The sequence below is a fragment of the Ammospiza nelsoni genome, chromosome 3 (genome assembly GCF_027579445.1).
Source record: "Ammospiza nelsoni isolate bAmmNel1 chromosome 3, bAmmNel1.pri, whole genome shotgun sequence".
In the NCBI taxonomy this organism is placed as follows: Eukaryota; Metazoa; Chordata; class Aves; order Passeriformes; family Passerellidae; genus Ammospiza; species Ammospiza nelsoni.
The window spans coordinates 80,522,817-80,538,730 of NC_080635.1; the positions used below are offsets into that span (position 1 = coordinate 80,522,817).

The 15,914-nt window shown below is 37.1% G+C and overlaps 1 protein-coding gene across 2 annotated transcripts in view; it reads left to right on the forward strand.

Annotated features, from left to right (window-relative positions):
- MBOAT2 (membrane bound O-acyltransferase domain containing 2) overlaps positions 1–15,914 on the forward strand; it is a 92,834-nt gene that overhangs the window by 59,456 nt on the left and 17,464 nt on the right. For both annotated transcript variants that reach the window (XM_059467865.1, XM_059467866.1), the window contains exons 5-8: positions 1,773–1,828; positions 8,882–8,936; positions 9,730–9,913; positions 15,575–15,767. In XM_059467865.1, coding sequence (XP_059323848.1) covers positions 1,773–1,828; positions 8,882–8,936; positions 9,730–9,913; positions 15,575–15,767 — 488 coding nt within the window. The remainder of the gene's footprint in view (positions 1–1,772; positions 1,829–8,881; positions 8,937–9,729; positions 9,914–15,574; positions 15,768–15,914) is intronic.

Sequence of the window (15,914 nt, forward strand, 5' to 3'; positions counted from 1 at the left end):
ATCTGCTCAAAATTTGAAGGAAGCTCTCAATGCACTGGCAGTGGAGAAAGCTGGGGACAGCTCATGCTGGAGATGCAATTGCTTGTGCAGAGCTGTGTGGTCCTGGCTGCAGTACTAACAGATCCCAGCTGCCTCCTTTGCCTTTCTGCCAGCACCTAAAAGGGATTGTTAAAATCCTGCTTCACAGTCTCACTGTGCCAGGAAGGACTCTTCCTCTTTTAGTCTCTAGATTTTTGCTCCTCAGCCAAATATTTGATGGTACTGGAATAGCCACTTCAGGAGAAGAAAAAAACCAGAATCCCAGGGTCTGCTGTGATAACAATGACAGATTTATCAGCTGGAATTAATGTAAGGGCTGACTGAGCTCCTCCTGGACTCCATCCTTCCACCAGGCAGGACCCATGCTGTCACATGTCTGCTTACAGAAGGAAAACCCATTATGTTTAGAGTCGGTTGGGGATTTCTGGCAGCACCAGGCAGGCCTACAGATTAAATGCTAGAAAAAGGTATGAGGGATTTATCAGACTATTTGTTCCTGTTTAGTCTTCTTCCTTTATGACCCTCGTGTGTCACTTTAGTCTTGGTATCAGGATTTTGGGACACTGGTAGAATTTTTTTTCCCCTGAGTGCATGTTGAGGACTGGAAATAATTGTGTGCTTTGAAACCATTTTAACCATTACCTAAAAAGAAAATCAGTTTGATGGACTGAACCATATGGCAAAATACTGCCTTGTTAATGAAGGAGAACTTGATGGCTTTTGGATTTGTGTTTTTGTGCCAACTTAATATGTTACAAAGATGCCAAGTACACTCAAGACATGAACAAAACTAAGTGCCCATTGTACAACATTATTTTTTAATTGTGAGGGTTTTTTTGTTTGCTCTTGGGGTTTTTTTTGTGATTGTTGTTGGTTTTGTTGTTTGCTCCAGCTCAGATACTTCTAGGTAAATTCAATCCCTGATGTGTTTTTTGAGATCTGATTTAAAAATTAAATTTCTAAATTGTAGTTGTTTACTTTATGCATTCCCCATTGCTTCCCTACCCCAGGGAGGAGGTTCATAATTTTGAAATTCACATCAGGCAAAAATTCTTAGATGCTATGAAAATGGTATAATTTCTCAGTACAAAACTGACTTGGATAGCCATGGCAGAATATTTCTTGGACAGTTTAAGATTCACTCAAGTGTACCAAATTCAGAACAAAGTGAACTCTGTTTGAGTCAGCATAATTATGCTGGGTTTTTGTTTTGCCAGGTATGTTTACTTGGAGCAAATAATAATTCTCGATGGAAAAATCAAAGATACGATTAGGTGTTATTGGAAACCATGGAAATGGTCTGCATAGCTAAACAACTTACTTTAATATTCAACTTTGTTATAATTTTCTTGTCCTTTGCTTACTGCTGCTGTATCTTGCAATGAATATAATTGCTCTGTCCTTTCTTCTTTACTCTTCTCCCTGAAAAAAAAAATAAACTATGCTAGTAAAAAATACATGTGAAACACTTCAGCTGTATTTGTAGAACCTAATGCAGCAGTAAAAGACAGGTGTTATCAAATACTGCATTTAAGGCTTAAATTCTTCTCTTTGCATTGAAAACTCTGCAATGGCTTGAGTGAAAAAACAAAACGCTTTGTTCTTGCATTGAAGATGTTCCAACTTAGAGTAGTTAACCTGGAGTCCTAATATAAAATTCCCCTGGTATTTATAAGTGAAAGAAAATCCTGGATTTGTGTCTAAATTGTTCTTTCTTCCCTTTTTTGTGACAGTCCAATGATGATAATTACACAGAAGATCACTAGTTTGGCATTTGAGATTCATGATGGTAAGATTTCTTTACTGTGTTTAATTTTCCATACAAAATAAATTTTACCGACGTTCATCATGAGTCAGTGAATTACTTTAGATCAGTTTTATGTTTCAAGGCAAAATAAATTTTTGTGTCTCAGTTGTTTCATTGATGCTTATTAATGAAAGTACTGGGAAATGTTGTTCCAACTCTACAGAAGCTCTAAAAATGCTGACACTGTGCAGAAGATGTGATTTATCAGACCCTTCTTATGTGACACTTCTGAAGTCAATGTCTAAAGAGCAATGGTATTCTTTTGGGCTGGGGTATTGACTGTGAGAGTTAACTAAAGAACTTCCAGATTCAGAGACCTCTGTCGCTGACAGATGGATAGAAAAAGGACATGTAATTGCAGTTGTTGAACACCTTTTGTTTTAAAATGCTAATTCTTGAGCACTTCCCTACTTTGTGCTGTATATGCTGATTTTTATAAAACCTTTGTGTGTTTCATTTTGTTTAGTATCATAATTACACTCACAGCTAACAGATTGTGGTGAACAGGGAGATTATCAAATTGTGTTTATGTCTGTTCTCCTGTCAAAATGATAAGTGGGCCCTGTGACAATGAATCTTAATGTTGGTTTTCATGGGTAGAATAGCTAGGTTTTTAGTTACCTCAAAATTTAAAGGAGTAATTTTCATTTTAAAGTTTGAAAATGTCATCTCATAAATCTGTCCAATTAGCTTGAATCACTTAGAACTACAGATGTCAGTTGAAGATTTGGGAGTGTAACTCCAGACACCTGGATAAAGACACCTGCTGTTCTGATATTGCTTATTAACACTGTGCATGAAGTTTAATGTGTTTCTGTCTCATATGTGTCCTGGCTTTAGCGCTCTTGGTGTTTAATGTTTTTTCCATTGTTAAGTGGCACTGTCTAGAGAAACTTGTGGGCAAAAAATTTCAGGAATATGAAAAGTTGGGAAAAGACCTTTTAAAAATATTTTTGTATGAATGAAAATAAATAATGCTGGGCTTATCTAGTTGGTCAAAGACATTGATGTTTACCTTCCAGAGAAAATATATTTGGAAGTAGTAATTTTGCAATCCATAATCAACTCAAGTACAGAGTACACAGGTTAGTGGAAACAGGTTATTATAAGGAAGTAATAGTTCTGGTATCAGGCATGAATGCTTCCTCTTACTATTATTTTGCTAGGGGAAAGAGCTATTCTGAATTTGCTGACATCATGCACAAATAGTGGAGTGGTGGTATGGAACAAGCATGTGAGTGTTCCTGGCAATCTTGAGACAAATGTTTCATTTAGTCAGCTCTATTCTTAACTTTCATCATGAAAGTTAGCTAGACTAGATTTTTTCCTACTTAAAGTAATTCAGATAATTTGTATTTTCTGCTGGATTTCTTTATACACTGAGTTTTTAGTGTAAGTCTTGACGTTTTGTTCCTCATTGACCTCTAAATTCTTTGTCAGCCCTTGAATAGTAATTAACAGTATATTGGAAAAATTTCTCTGGTTGTGTCAGCAGTTTAGCAGATTTCTTGAGTTGGATGGTCACAGTTGCAGTTGTGAACATGACTTTCAAAAGTTGATGTGGCCAGTGTGAGTTCAGAAGCAGCTGATAGTCTGGTGTCATGAGATAAGCAAAGATGTGCAGGGGAGACTGAGATTGCATTAAAGCAAAATTTTTTAATCTTAGACAATCTAAAAGGGATCCTTCATGAAAAATTAATGAAAACAAGCCCTGCTGTCAGTGGGCTTTTGTTCACTCTACAAAGGTACATGTTTCCACTGGAAATTACTTAGACATATAGGGACAGGAGAGGAGATAATGTTGCAAAAAGTTGTAAGTGATTCATGGCCTCTCAGAGCCTGTAGTCAGATCAGCTTGGCTATATTAAACAACAATTTATTTTCTTCCCTCATTTTTTACCAGTACATCCAAGGAGTGTAATGAAAATAAACAGCTGGAAAAAAAATGTTGCTGTGTTGGAAGTTCCTGGTAAACTTCGCGATTCCAGTGGTAGCTAGGTTGGCTTTTGGTAAAGGCCAGTCTTCTGGACTTGATCTTTCCATGGCAGCCAGTTTGTTGTCTTCAGCTGGTTTCATTTGAAAGTCCTGGAGTGAACTGAGTGTAGCCACAAAGGCCACTCACTCTTGCTGCATATTCAAGTGTCTGTCTAGCTAAGTGGATATGCTTGATTCCAAGCTGAAAACTAATATGGAATCCCATACACAAATAACAGCTACCCCTGTAACTGTTAGACCCTTGTGCTCTTACCATGAGGGATTTTTTAAGCAGGGAAATTAAATGTAAGTTGCATACAATTTGGACTTGATGATCCTTGGGGGTCCCTTCCAATTCAGCCTATTCTGTGGTACTGTACTTGCTTGCTGTATAATACAAACATTCCAGAAGTTTGCATGGATCACAAACTTACACCTGAAGAGATTTGGAGTATGCCTTTCAGGTATTCTGATCTACATTTTGAACTTCAGTCTTTGGTAGCTCTTACCTTGCAGTTCCTTGTTACTGAAATGAGCAATGCCAAGAATGAGTAGTCAGTGTGTTAAAATTTGCTTTGTATTTTTTTGCTGATTATCCCTGGCATCTCACATGTGTATTCTAAAGGGAGAAATGTTTTTATGTAATTTGGAAACTGCTGATGTCCATATTAATTCTTTATGTGAAGATTTAGATTTATTTAAGCAACACATCAGGCAAATAACAGTTAAGGGAGAAAAAGGAATTTTATTTTTATTAGAACAAAAAATTTGCAGCTGTTTAACAAAAAGCATTGCTTCCTAATATTTCTGTTAATTATATCAGTGAAACTGCCATGGTGTGGTTCTGTTTTGGGGATTTTATTTGGTAACTTGTTACTTTCTTATTATGTTTAGGATTTCCTTTTAATGCTCTGTCTCCATCTACCTCTTGATTTTTATTTATTTTTTAATGTGCTCTCTGTTATGATAGTGACAGCATGGTGATTATTGTTTCAGTATTAGTTACCAAATTATTTTTTTAATCAAAATGTCCTTAATGGTTAAAGGAATTATATTGTATTTTTCCCCTTCTAAGTTTTCAAGTATAGTTTTGTGCCTCTGTTTTGCTTGTATGGCTCTCTGGATATGAAGACTTGTACATTTTCTTGCTGTTTTTGTAGGTTTTTTCCAATTTTACTCAGTGGGCATTCTACCTATTTGCCTTTGTTGCTGCCAGTGTGGTAATAACAGCTAAAACTCTTATTGGCTGTCTTGGATCTTAAAATGTTTTAATAACAACAGCATTTGGGCTCAGTTGGTGATTCAATTCAGGACTACAAAAATTTACTGTAATTGCAACAGAACCTCTGGTAGGATCTATGGTTATTATTAATGTATAATTCTGTGTCTAGGCATTTTTAGTTACTGATTAGCCAGATTTCCATACAAATATAAAAGTGGATAAGTTTAACCACAAAGATGGGGTGATAATGTTTGTAAACACTGGTGTAGTGAGAGCTCAGAAGCAGTCATAATATCCCATAATAAAATCTGTGTGGCAGGATAGTGGTGTGTGCCTAAGAGTGTTGGGTTTGTTACCATTAGGATATGGGCTCTCGAGAAGGAATGTAAAGACAGAACTTCCTCATGATGTAGGCCACTTGGGAAAGTTTTTTTTACTGATGATTTACATAATTCTTTTACCAAGGAAGGAATATAGGAGTCTTTCTTCTTTACAGATGCGAAAATGGAGTTGCAGTTGCTGAGTGACCGAATTGTTTCACCTCTCTAACAGATGTTCAATAAAACCCATTTTCTCTAATCTCTGCTGTGTGATTTGGTAGTAAGAAGGAGCTGCAGTTGTTGTGGTAGTCTCTTCCTTTAGGACAGAAGAAAGCAATTCTTAAAATCCTCAAAGGAATGCTACAAAACCTCATGAGTTCCCTAGCAGCATTGTGCTACTGAAGTGGGAGTTGTTCCTCTCCAGTGTGTAGTAGGTAGGGAACAGCTATGGTTTATCAGGTCTCTGTTCCCTTGGGCCTGGGAAGTAGTGAATGTGTATTTATTGATTCATCTCATATTGAATAAACAGCAATGTAAGAGCACCTCTTCCATATTTATTCTCTATGATTAAAAAAATCTTAATGGTAGCTTCCTGAAAGCTTTCAAGAGTATGACAGAGGTCATCATGTTCTTGCATGCTGTGCGAAGATGATAAATGGGCCTTGAAGACACTGAGAAGGCATTTAAAAAAAAGCCCCAACAAACAGGGAAAGCCACTAACCTGACCTCAAAGAATCTGCTGGCTGGAGGGAAACCTTCGTGAGGTAGGGAAATGAAAAATTAATGGAGGCCTACTTGGATGCAGTATGTTTTAGACAGCAAATGCATTGCTCATAAGGTAATTTGGGCTTTAAATTACTTCATATTTATATATGTAACAATTACACACATAACATAACTAAAATCTGTTTTAAACCTGTTTCCTACTACCTCTCCAAAACCACAGATCATATTCCATTGATTAGATTCTTCTATTTCAGGTTTGAGGGTCTTTCCTCCTTTTTCGTCACACGTTTGTAATATGATATATTTCATTTGACTAATTACCTTTATTTAATGACTAATCTGGCTTTATGCAAGTTCACTTGGACACACTGGGTGATCACTTCCTCTTTCTGACTTCAGGGTAAAATGCTTATATGGAATATAATGGCAAAGGAGGCTCCTGCTCCAGTCAGTTTACATTGTGTGGGCTGTGAGAGACTGAAGGCTCTGAATGACACACTTCACTGTGTGATGGGATCTACATCCATCTATAGGTGTCTTTGTGTTAAATTTATTTGTATTAAATTCAGAGATTGACTACCTGAGAACTGTAATATTATGGCCTTAAAGGTTACAGAATCTTTCAAAATGCTTCTTCAGTTTTTATTCAGTGCCTTTATCAGCGTAAAAGCCGTTGCTACAGAACCAAGGAGAATATGAGAAAATGTGATGATGAGGAAGAGAAGGTGATGCCTTGTGAAGGCTGACCTAGAGCAGAGACTAGACAGAGCTAAAGAATAAAGTAGGTATTTATTAGGAGGCCTCAATAGATCCATCTTGGGCAGCACAAGAGCCCAGCCAGGGCTACACTGCAGGTGAACCCAAAATGGTCACAAGAATGGATGACTGGGCACGGGGTCTCTCACTTTTATAAGTTCTGGTCCATTAGCATCTTGGAGCTAATTGTCCAATTACAGCTTCAGCCCATGAAGTCCCATCCTTCTTTTTTTTCTCTCTTCAGTCCATGTCATTTATGCTCTTGGGCCTGAGATCTGGATCAGCTGTCCTTGGTCCCCAGCTAGAGAAGGAATTGTTTTGTCTCCCTACTCTGAAGAGAGCTCACCATCCCCTAATATGAAGCCCAGACCCACACACTAAAGCAGCACAGAATCTGAAAAATAGAGAAGCTAAAACCTGAGGCATCAAAGGTGCTGCATGAAGTTAGGGGGTGATAATTTGATTTTCAGTTTGTTGCCTTGAATGAGTATGAATGAGGATAACTTTTGACTGTGAAGGATCAGGACCAAGGAAGGCATTTTCCCAGGCTATATTGAAGGAGAGGAGGTGGCAAGTTGGTATCTCCCTCTGTATTCTCAGCTTTGTTCAAGACTTTAAGTGTGGTTTTGAAGTCATAAGTGTGTGTAGATCGTGGCCACACTGGAGTCACACACTAAGACAACAGAATTTCCTTCTTTGTAGATAACAAGTGTTTCCATGAGTCATAGAATTAAATTAGCTTTTACTTCCCCTCAGCTCCTCAATCTTTTTTGTCATAAGGCTGACTGATTTTGATATCTTAAAAAAAATTGGCTCCAGTTGAAACTTACCCTGGATCAAGAATAAGGGCTCCCCTCTGTGGATTTACTGGCATCATGGAGTGAGGTTGAAGGCAACCTTTCTATGACAGGAGGATGATCTTCTATAGAGACACCTATTTTCATAAAGCACACTAGGATTTCATATTTAGATTGCCCTGCTTTTTTGTCAAACTTGATTTGAAATTGGCTGCTGTGTTTCAGCACTGCTGTGGAGAAAGATAATTGAAGTGTGATCCCATAAATTTGATGTCCTTTAGGAAGCTATGTGGATAAAGTTTTTAGTACTTGCAATGGCGAAGAAAAAATGCAAGTATGAACAGCAGGAAATGGCTGCATGTGGGCATGTCTGAGCCACTAGAGAAGGCTGCAGAAGGAGCTGAAGTGGTCATTCTGGCAGGCAGTGCTGGCTGGTATTAGCCAGGGCTGTCTGAGGGAGGGAGCTCTTACTGTTTTTGTTCCCCTGAATTAGTGTATTTCATAATAAATGATGATGTTGAAAGTCTTATTTTTTACTTTTCTCTTTCATGAGAGTACAGATTTTGAAGACTATTTTTCAGGGATAGGTTGCCAGCATTTCAGAAAGAGCCACATATGGCAAGAAGTAAACTCAGTCTTGTTGCTGAACTTAGACTTGGACTGCCCCCTTCTGCTAGCAGGGGTTAGAGCTTCTTGTTAGTGCTCAGGAAGAAGGCTGTGGCACCCTTTACTGCCATGCCTGCTTCACTGGAGCTTGGTCATCACCTTTATTTGCAGTGCAAAGCTGTTCTTGAGGTCTGTTCTAAGTTTCCAGTTGCTGAAATCTGTCTTGGACTGTGTCCATTTCATGCATTGAAACTGCGATGACTATGGCTATGACAATGGCTGTGTTTTGGGGCTTGTCCTGTTTCCAGAATTGGAAATAAAGGGTTTAAAACCTGCAGACTTTGAAGTCTCAACTAATGTAGAAGAATAGTTTTTGTTAACACTTTTTTCAAGTTGTCAATGCTTTCCTGAAATCCACATGATTTCACTGCTGGATAGAACTGAAGCTATGAGAGTTTGTGATTTTGTCAGTAAGAATTGTTTGATCCAACTCCAGCAAAAATGTTATGTGACATAATAGCTCTGAAATTGCTTGAGGCATTAAGAAATTACATTACCACATGAAACTTGTTCTGCTGAGTAAAATATGGGGGGATTTAGCTTTTCTTTATTTTTTTCTTGTCCTCTTCCCTAGGAATGTTTCGAAAAAATGAAGACTTGACTCCATCCCAGAGGTGTTTAGCTGTAAGGTAGGCTTTCAGACATTCTGCTTTGGGGATGTTTTGTGTATTTTCTTAATGCTCTCTGCATTTTCTATAGCTCAGGTTCAAGACAGAGTTTATAAGGTCATGTAAAACAGATCCATGTTTTTATATATTTTTAGTTTAATTTGTGTATCTGTTCTTTTGAAAAATATCCCTAGGAGGAGATTTTATAGTTATTTAGAAAGGACATTCTAAGTTCTATGCAGTCTATGCAAATGAATGCCATATCAGATAGAAGACTAGTAAACAGTGCACATATGAAGTAGCTGGTGAAGAAACATTGTTAAATTTTGTTTTTCAGTGTTTAACTTGTCTTTTCTCAGTACTTTATTCAGGACACTTGAAAATAGTATGTTGCTTTGGACAAGAGAGTGTTGAGACATTTGTTTTAATTGAAATGATTGCCAGTTAGCCCAAACCTTTGTTTATTGATTCAATTGTTGAGGGAAAAATAGTTTATACAGTTGAACAAACACTTAGGAAAACAGCCCTCCCTTTCCTTCCTCAGGCTCAGCTTCAGTCAAACACCTCTGCTGGGCAAGGAGAGACTCAGTGGAGTTCAGGAGGTCTGTCTCAAAGTGCCCAGTGTGGATTGGAAAGAAATGCTATGTGTAGAATGTTTCAAGCTGTGATTACAAAAGACAGACAAACTGCTCTTGTCCATGTGGTTTTTACTGCAGTTAGAGTGAGTGGTAGCATGGACTGTGACTTTTCCTACTGTGGAAATCCTGAAGAACTACACAATCCATCTCACCAGTTGCTTGTCTTTGAATTACAGACGCATGCCAAGTCTACTGGAGTATTTAAGTTACAACTGTAATTTCATGGGTATCCTGGCAGGCCCGTTATGCTCTTACAAAGACTATATTACTTTCATTGAAGGCAGATCATACCAACTGCAACAGTCTGAAGCAAATGGGAAGGAAGATACAAAGTATGAACAAACGGATCCTTCCCCAAATGTAAGATGTGTGACTCTTGCAGTGCTGATGCTTATGGAATCATTGCATGGGAAGCTTGGTTTGCACTCTTCATTTACAGGCATAACTGCTGAGCTGAGTCTGGAGTTCATTCATCAACGGAATAGTTCCCTGTTCAAAAAGTTATATGCTTATTTTTTAAAGGCAGGTTTTCTCCATGGTTTCCAGTCTGGATCTTGTGGATAAAAGCAGAGTAATTTGGAGCTTCCTAACAAGCTTATATGGTAAAAAGCCATCTTTAAATGAAAACTGTTCATGCATGTTCACTTCAAAGCATATACTGTGCATAAAAACCCAGTCATATGTAACAAATGGAAAAAGTCAGAAGTAGTTTCATTTTTCATGCTTGTAGTCATGTAGAGAGGTATTAAAGAAGGATTTTGATCTGAAGGTGTAGTAAAAGATGTACTACCTATAACACTGTGAACAATACTTAAGACACCTAAGTCTTTTTTTTCTCTGGTCTGTTACTAGAGAAGAGACCAACCACATAGAGAAGATAATCCAGTTGATCATGCCTTACAGGAAAGATTGTGTGACCTGAATTTAAATCAGAAGCTCACAAAACTTGTTACTTTTAAAATTTAGTCCAATTAGGTTAATGCCCAGTGTATTGAATATTATCTTTTCGCTCTTTTCATATTGTCTTAAGTAGTAATGTATCAGGCATTTAAATTTACATGTGCCTAAGATAATTCTTACCTCCTATAGGAGGCAGAATTATCATGGGGTCACATGGAAGGCTTTTGCTAATTCCAGCACCAGTTGCCCATGTTCTGCTTGTCTTGTGAGACCAGCTGTTGCTGGGCCAGATGGAGGTGTTTTCCCACATGGAGCTGCTTGTCTTGTCCTACCATCTAGAGGTCATGGCCCGACAGCTGGGCCAACAGGGAGTGCTTCCCAGTCACTTGGGGCATCTCCAACCACTTCCATCCTCAGAAAGGTGGGTGAGGACTCTTTGCATGTTCCATTCTACCCATCTTGTGTGATTGTAGTAACTTGCACGACTGGAATCTAAACTCATGGCTGGAGGATGATAGCACTTGAAGGTGCTCCATGAATTGACAGAGCACATGACCTCACACAAGTAAACTGTGGAACACGTTAGGAAGGGTGAGACACTGAGAATTCCTTGCATAGATCAGCATCACATGGCCCATGCTCTGCTTTGATGCGTTGTATCAACAAAGTTGCAGGCACTTTTGTTTCTAAATGTTGTTTTGGCCCAGTAAAGTCTTGTGTACTAAAATCCTATTTCTGCAGAAAAGTGTTATGTAGTAAAATTATTGCATAAATGGAGGTAAACCAAACCTGCTTGTATCAGTACTTCTGGACACACATCCACTGATTGCCTGATAGGACTTCCTGGCTTTTTACCACATAATCTTGCTAGTAATACGGACAAGGTCAATAGAAATAAATATAAACATAGGATGGCTTCTTCTTTCAGGTAAGTGCTTTTCCTTAAAATTATTTGCTCTTAAGATGCTTGAAACTTTTGCAATTTTTGCTGCATTAGCTTTTGACATAAAAACCAAGAGAAGCTGTTTATGCTCCTGGTATTTCATCTCCCAACTGGTGTTAGAGAAATCTGGCTGCATATTATAACACCAGTGAGTATTGTGTGCTTTTGGAGAAAGATGAATGACACAATTTCACTGCATTTGCTGTATCAATTAAAATATTCATTGTCTTGTTCTAGAAGAACGTTTAAATACCGTTAACTTTATATTAATACTTTAAATTTGTTATTATTTCAAGAAGAATAAATTTTTAGGTAACTCAAAAAATTTTGAAATATAGTGGGGATCAGCAAATGTTAATGTCATAAATAAGAAAGAATCCTTGAGCTGAGTTACAGTAAGTTTCATTTATTGTTAAATACAGTTATATAACTGAAGTAGTTCATGCCAGCCTCCTCCTCTATAATGTGTGTTGACTGCATGATGTTAACTTGGATTAGTACTTTTGCTGTGTTCATTGCATGTTAAATGAAACAAGTCATCGTATTAAAACTTACTTCTCATATCCCTCCTATTGTGCCTTTTTGCAAGCTATCAGTTGTTGGTGCTCAAAGTGGTGTCAACTCTCAGAAATTAATATCTGTCTTTGTAAGTTTCTTTTTATTATGGCTACCCTTAAAATACAAGATTCCTGTCAGCAGATATCTGCTTTCGTGCTTACTATGCAGAATCTTCCTACAAGTTATAATGTTCTTGCTTAAATATCTTTAGTTTTTGTCTGAGGTACCAATCTCCCCAGAATAATGTGCTTTAATACCTCTAAATATTATGTATTAAGTACTGATTCTTTATCAAATTAAGTTCATTCAAATAAATTTTTTCAAGATTCCTCTCGAATTTTTAAAATCTATTTGTATATGTTATACATGCTTATGCGGTAATTTATTTCTAAACTTTCTGAGCTCTGTGAGTGTTTTACTTTTATTTCTTCATTTAGAAAGCTGCTCCTGAACTGCTTTCTCCAATTAGGTATCTGGCTTTCAACCTAATTATATTCCCATCTAATTTATGCACATCTAGTTTTGTCCTGGCACTGTCTTCTAGCTTAAGTACCTCCTTCCCTTCCCAGTGTTGATCATATTTCATATTTTTATATAGAAATGCTCAGTTGTTCATCAAACCTGGGTGAGACAGGTCTTTTTACCTTTTTGTTGTAAAATAATTTGTATTTTGTGCTTCTTCTGAGGTCAAAGTTATCCTGCATTTTGCTGTCTTTTAATTCCTGAGCAGAACAGTTATTTTGCTATGTTGAAAATTTTAAAAAGTAAAATAAATGAAACTACAAATTACTTCATCCTTGTAAAAATTGACGAACTCTCGTATGTGACTGTGCAATTCAGTGATTTCCCATTTATGCCTTGGCAAAGAAAGGTTAATTAAGTAATAGGAAGTGAATGAATGTTTTACTAAATGCATTTCAATAGGTAATTGAAAAATTGAACAAAGATTTTGTTGGTATCATTGCACAGTGTTGTAGTTTGAGTCAGATAAATTGATTTGTCTGAAACTAACTTGGCATGAAAAAACAAACAAAAACCCACCAAAACCTACTAGACATACCATCACACGTTCCCACCAAAAAAATTTCCAACAAACCCCCTCCTGCAAAATGCCAGAAATCAAGGTTTTCATCTGATTTGTTTCTCTAATCTGACTCAGCCTAAGGAGCACGAGCCAAACCTGCAGGGAGGGAGTGGAGGCAGGGCAGGACTCCTTTGCGCTGCAGCCTGTGTTTGGTTTGGCCTCAGAAACTCTGCTTAAACCAGTCTGGAAACAGCAGCTCCCCAGAGGTGGGAGATTTATTTCCACCACAGTTTTCTAAGGACCCTGTAATCCCTGATTCTGATCCCTGTAAGTGGTATCAGCATGCTGGGATTTATAATTTTGAGTGAAGTAGTGTAATTAAAAAAAAAAAAAGTTTAATTCATGACAGAGTACTGTATGAGTTCATTATTTGTTCTTAAAATAAATTCTGTTGAAAACCTGATGCTCCTTCATAAAAGAGGTGTTTTCACCTCCACAATTTAGTTAACAACTTTCAGAGAAATGCAAAGCATATTTGGTGTTGAATAGGCAGGTGAATCACATCTGTTTACCAATAGAAAAATTGGCAAATAGAGGCAGTGGCACAAGGCAGGTCTTTGAACAGAGATAACAATATAAGTGGCGAAAACATTTTTTGAGACTTTGTGGTCATCTTCAGATGGAAAGAACCCATTTTCTATATTCATACTTAGTTTTAACTTGCATGTTACTGCTACCAGCTTATTGTTTCTCCTGCAGAATTGAACATGACTTGTAATTATGGCCTAGACCTTAAAGTTAAATCCTTGCAAATGTCTTCAAACTTGGGGTGATGCCTTCTGATACTTACAAATATCAGACTTTTGTATTTGTCACCAGAATTACCAAAATTAAAGATTCATTAGTATTAGTAGTAACTGATTTTATGAACATACATTTCTATTGAAGATCCTGAAGGTGTTAAGCCAACTGAACTTTCCCTCTGCTGTAGCAAAGAGAGGGATTATGAATAGTTCTGATATGACAAAGGAATGCTTTTAGAAAATTAATGCTCTTCACATTGAACTCTTGTAATAGAATAAAGTATTAAAATGAGGTTCATTAGAAAGCAAACAAATAATTAAGCACCAGCCTTAACCATTAATAGGTAGTTGCTTCCTGAATTATCTGGCTGATGTTTTTTGTGAAATCATTGGGATTCCTGATCCTCTCTGAAATATCTTCTGAGATGAGCCAAGTGAAATATATGCAATATCCAAAAATACCCTCACTGTTTTAGAGCTTTTTCAAGTCTCACTCTTTAATCAGGTTGTACCACTTCTTACATCTGTGCAACTGGGTGAATCATTGGTATGTTGTGTCTTGCCAAAGTGTGTGCTTTCAGTTGGACATTTACTGCCCCATTCTGTATCATGGAAAAAATTTGCCCTTTATTTTGGAACTAGATGATGAGCTGAACTCTCAGTAAAGCAGGATGTTGTCTTTAAAAGTTTGGATGGGTGTACTGGAAGCAGCGTAGACAGATTCTGGTTATATTTTTGTTCTGATGCTTCAAAGAAAGTAGATTGATTGTTTTCTTGTCAAGTTTAGTATCTGTATAATTGTAATGTAAATTAAAACAATAATGTTTAAATATTGAGATTGCATAAAACAAAAGCTTGAAAATTACATTTCATTGAATTAGCTCCCAAGTGTCTCTTGTTGGTGCCTGCTTTAGTATGTTACTGGGGTCTTTCACAAAATATGGTGTCTGCCTTTGGGATGTGGATCAGACTAGAGACTTAAAGCAGTCAGTGTCAGGCATTTATTGCTTATATTGCTCTATATGTTTTATAATAGAACCTTAGAAAAGTTCTACTGAAGATAGATACTCTTTACTTGTGGTGGTTATAGCAAAGCTGAGTTTTGAGAAAATTTGAGTAGGTCCTATCTGAACAACACACTTGTACATATCTGTGAGCATATTATTTGTACCATTGGAGCTTGATCACTCTGATTGGGAAAACAGGTCCATCTAGAACCGATTGGCTGAAATTTGGGCTGAAATTCAGAAATCAGTATTTTAGTTGTAGAATTTAGATGCTTTGATAATGTAACAGAGATGATTGATGTATTGACTTGGGCAGAAATTGAACACCTGCATTATGCCAAAGGGTCCTGAATAGAACTGAAGTTTTGCCATTGTTCTGGAATCTCTGCAGTAATAACTTTACTTTGTCCTAGATTATATGTTTTGTGTTATGATGTCTTAACAATTTAATTGCTTCAGTAATTTGACAAGAAAATAAGAAAAAAACCCTGACTTGCAAAAGGTGCTCTGGTTATTAAAAGGACTTCTAGAGAGTCACTGTAGTCCGACTGGATTTATTGTGTTGGCCATGGGAAGTGATGCTCACAACTTGATCAATATAACATTCCTTGAGTCTCTATAAAACAGAGATTTTTTTTATTAACTATTTTAAAGTTGCTTGTATATTTATTACTGAAAAATTAACATATATGTATGTCTGTATAGGGAAGGAAGATTATCGCCTTCCTTTTTTTCCAAAAGATAAACAAAAAAATGAAGCTTACAGAATCTCCCTTAAATTTTCAGATAGCCGTGGCACAGAAGCTCTTGATCTGTGGACTGTCCTTGCTCTTCCACATGACTATTACAAAAACTTTGCCTGTGGAATACAACATTGATGATAACTTCAGAGCTACAGCATCATGGCCTGTAAGGTTTTTCTACCTGTATGTGTCTCTTATGGCTGCCAGACCCAAGTATTATTTTGCATGGACTTTAGGTAAGTAAATATTTAAAAATGTAATAATAACAGAAAGAGCATTGATGAGTATCAAAGATACTGAGACTCATCTGAGATGTGCACACTTCAGTGTGTATTAAAAAGTGGCAGTGCCCTCTTGAGGCCTTAGGAAAACCCGATTGCACT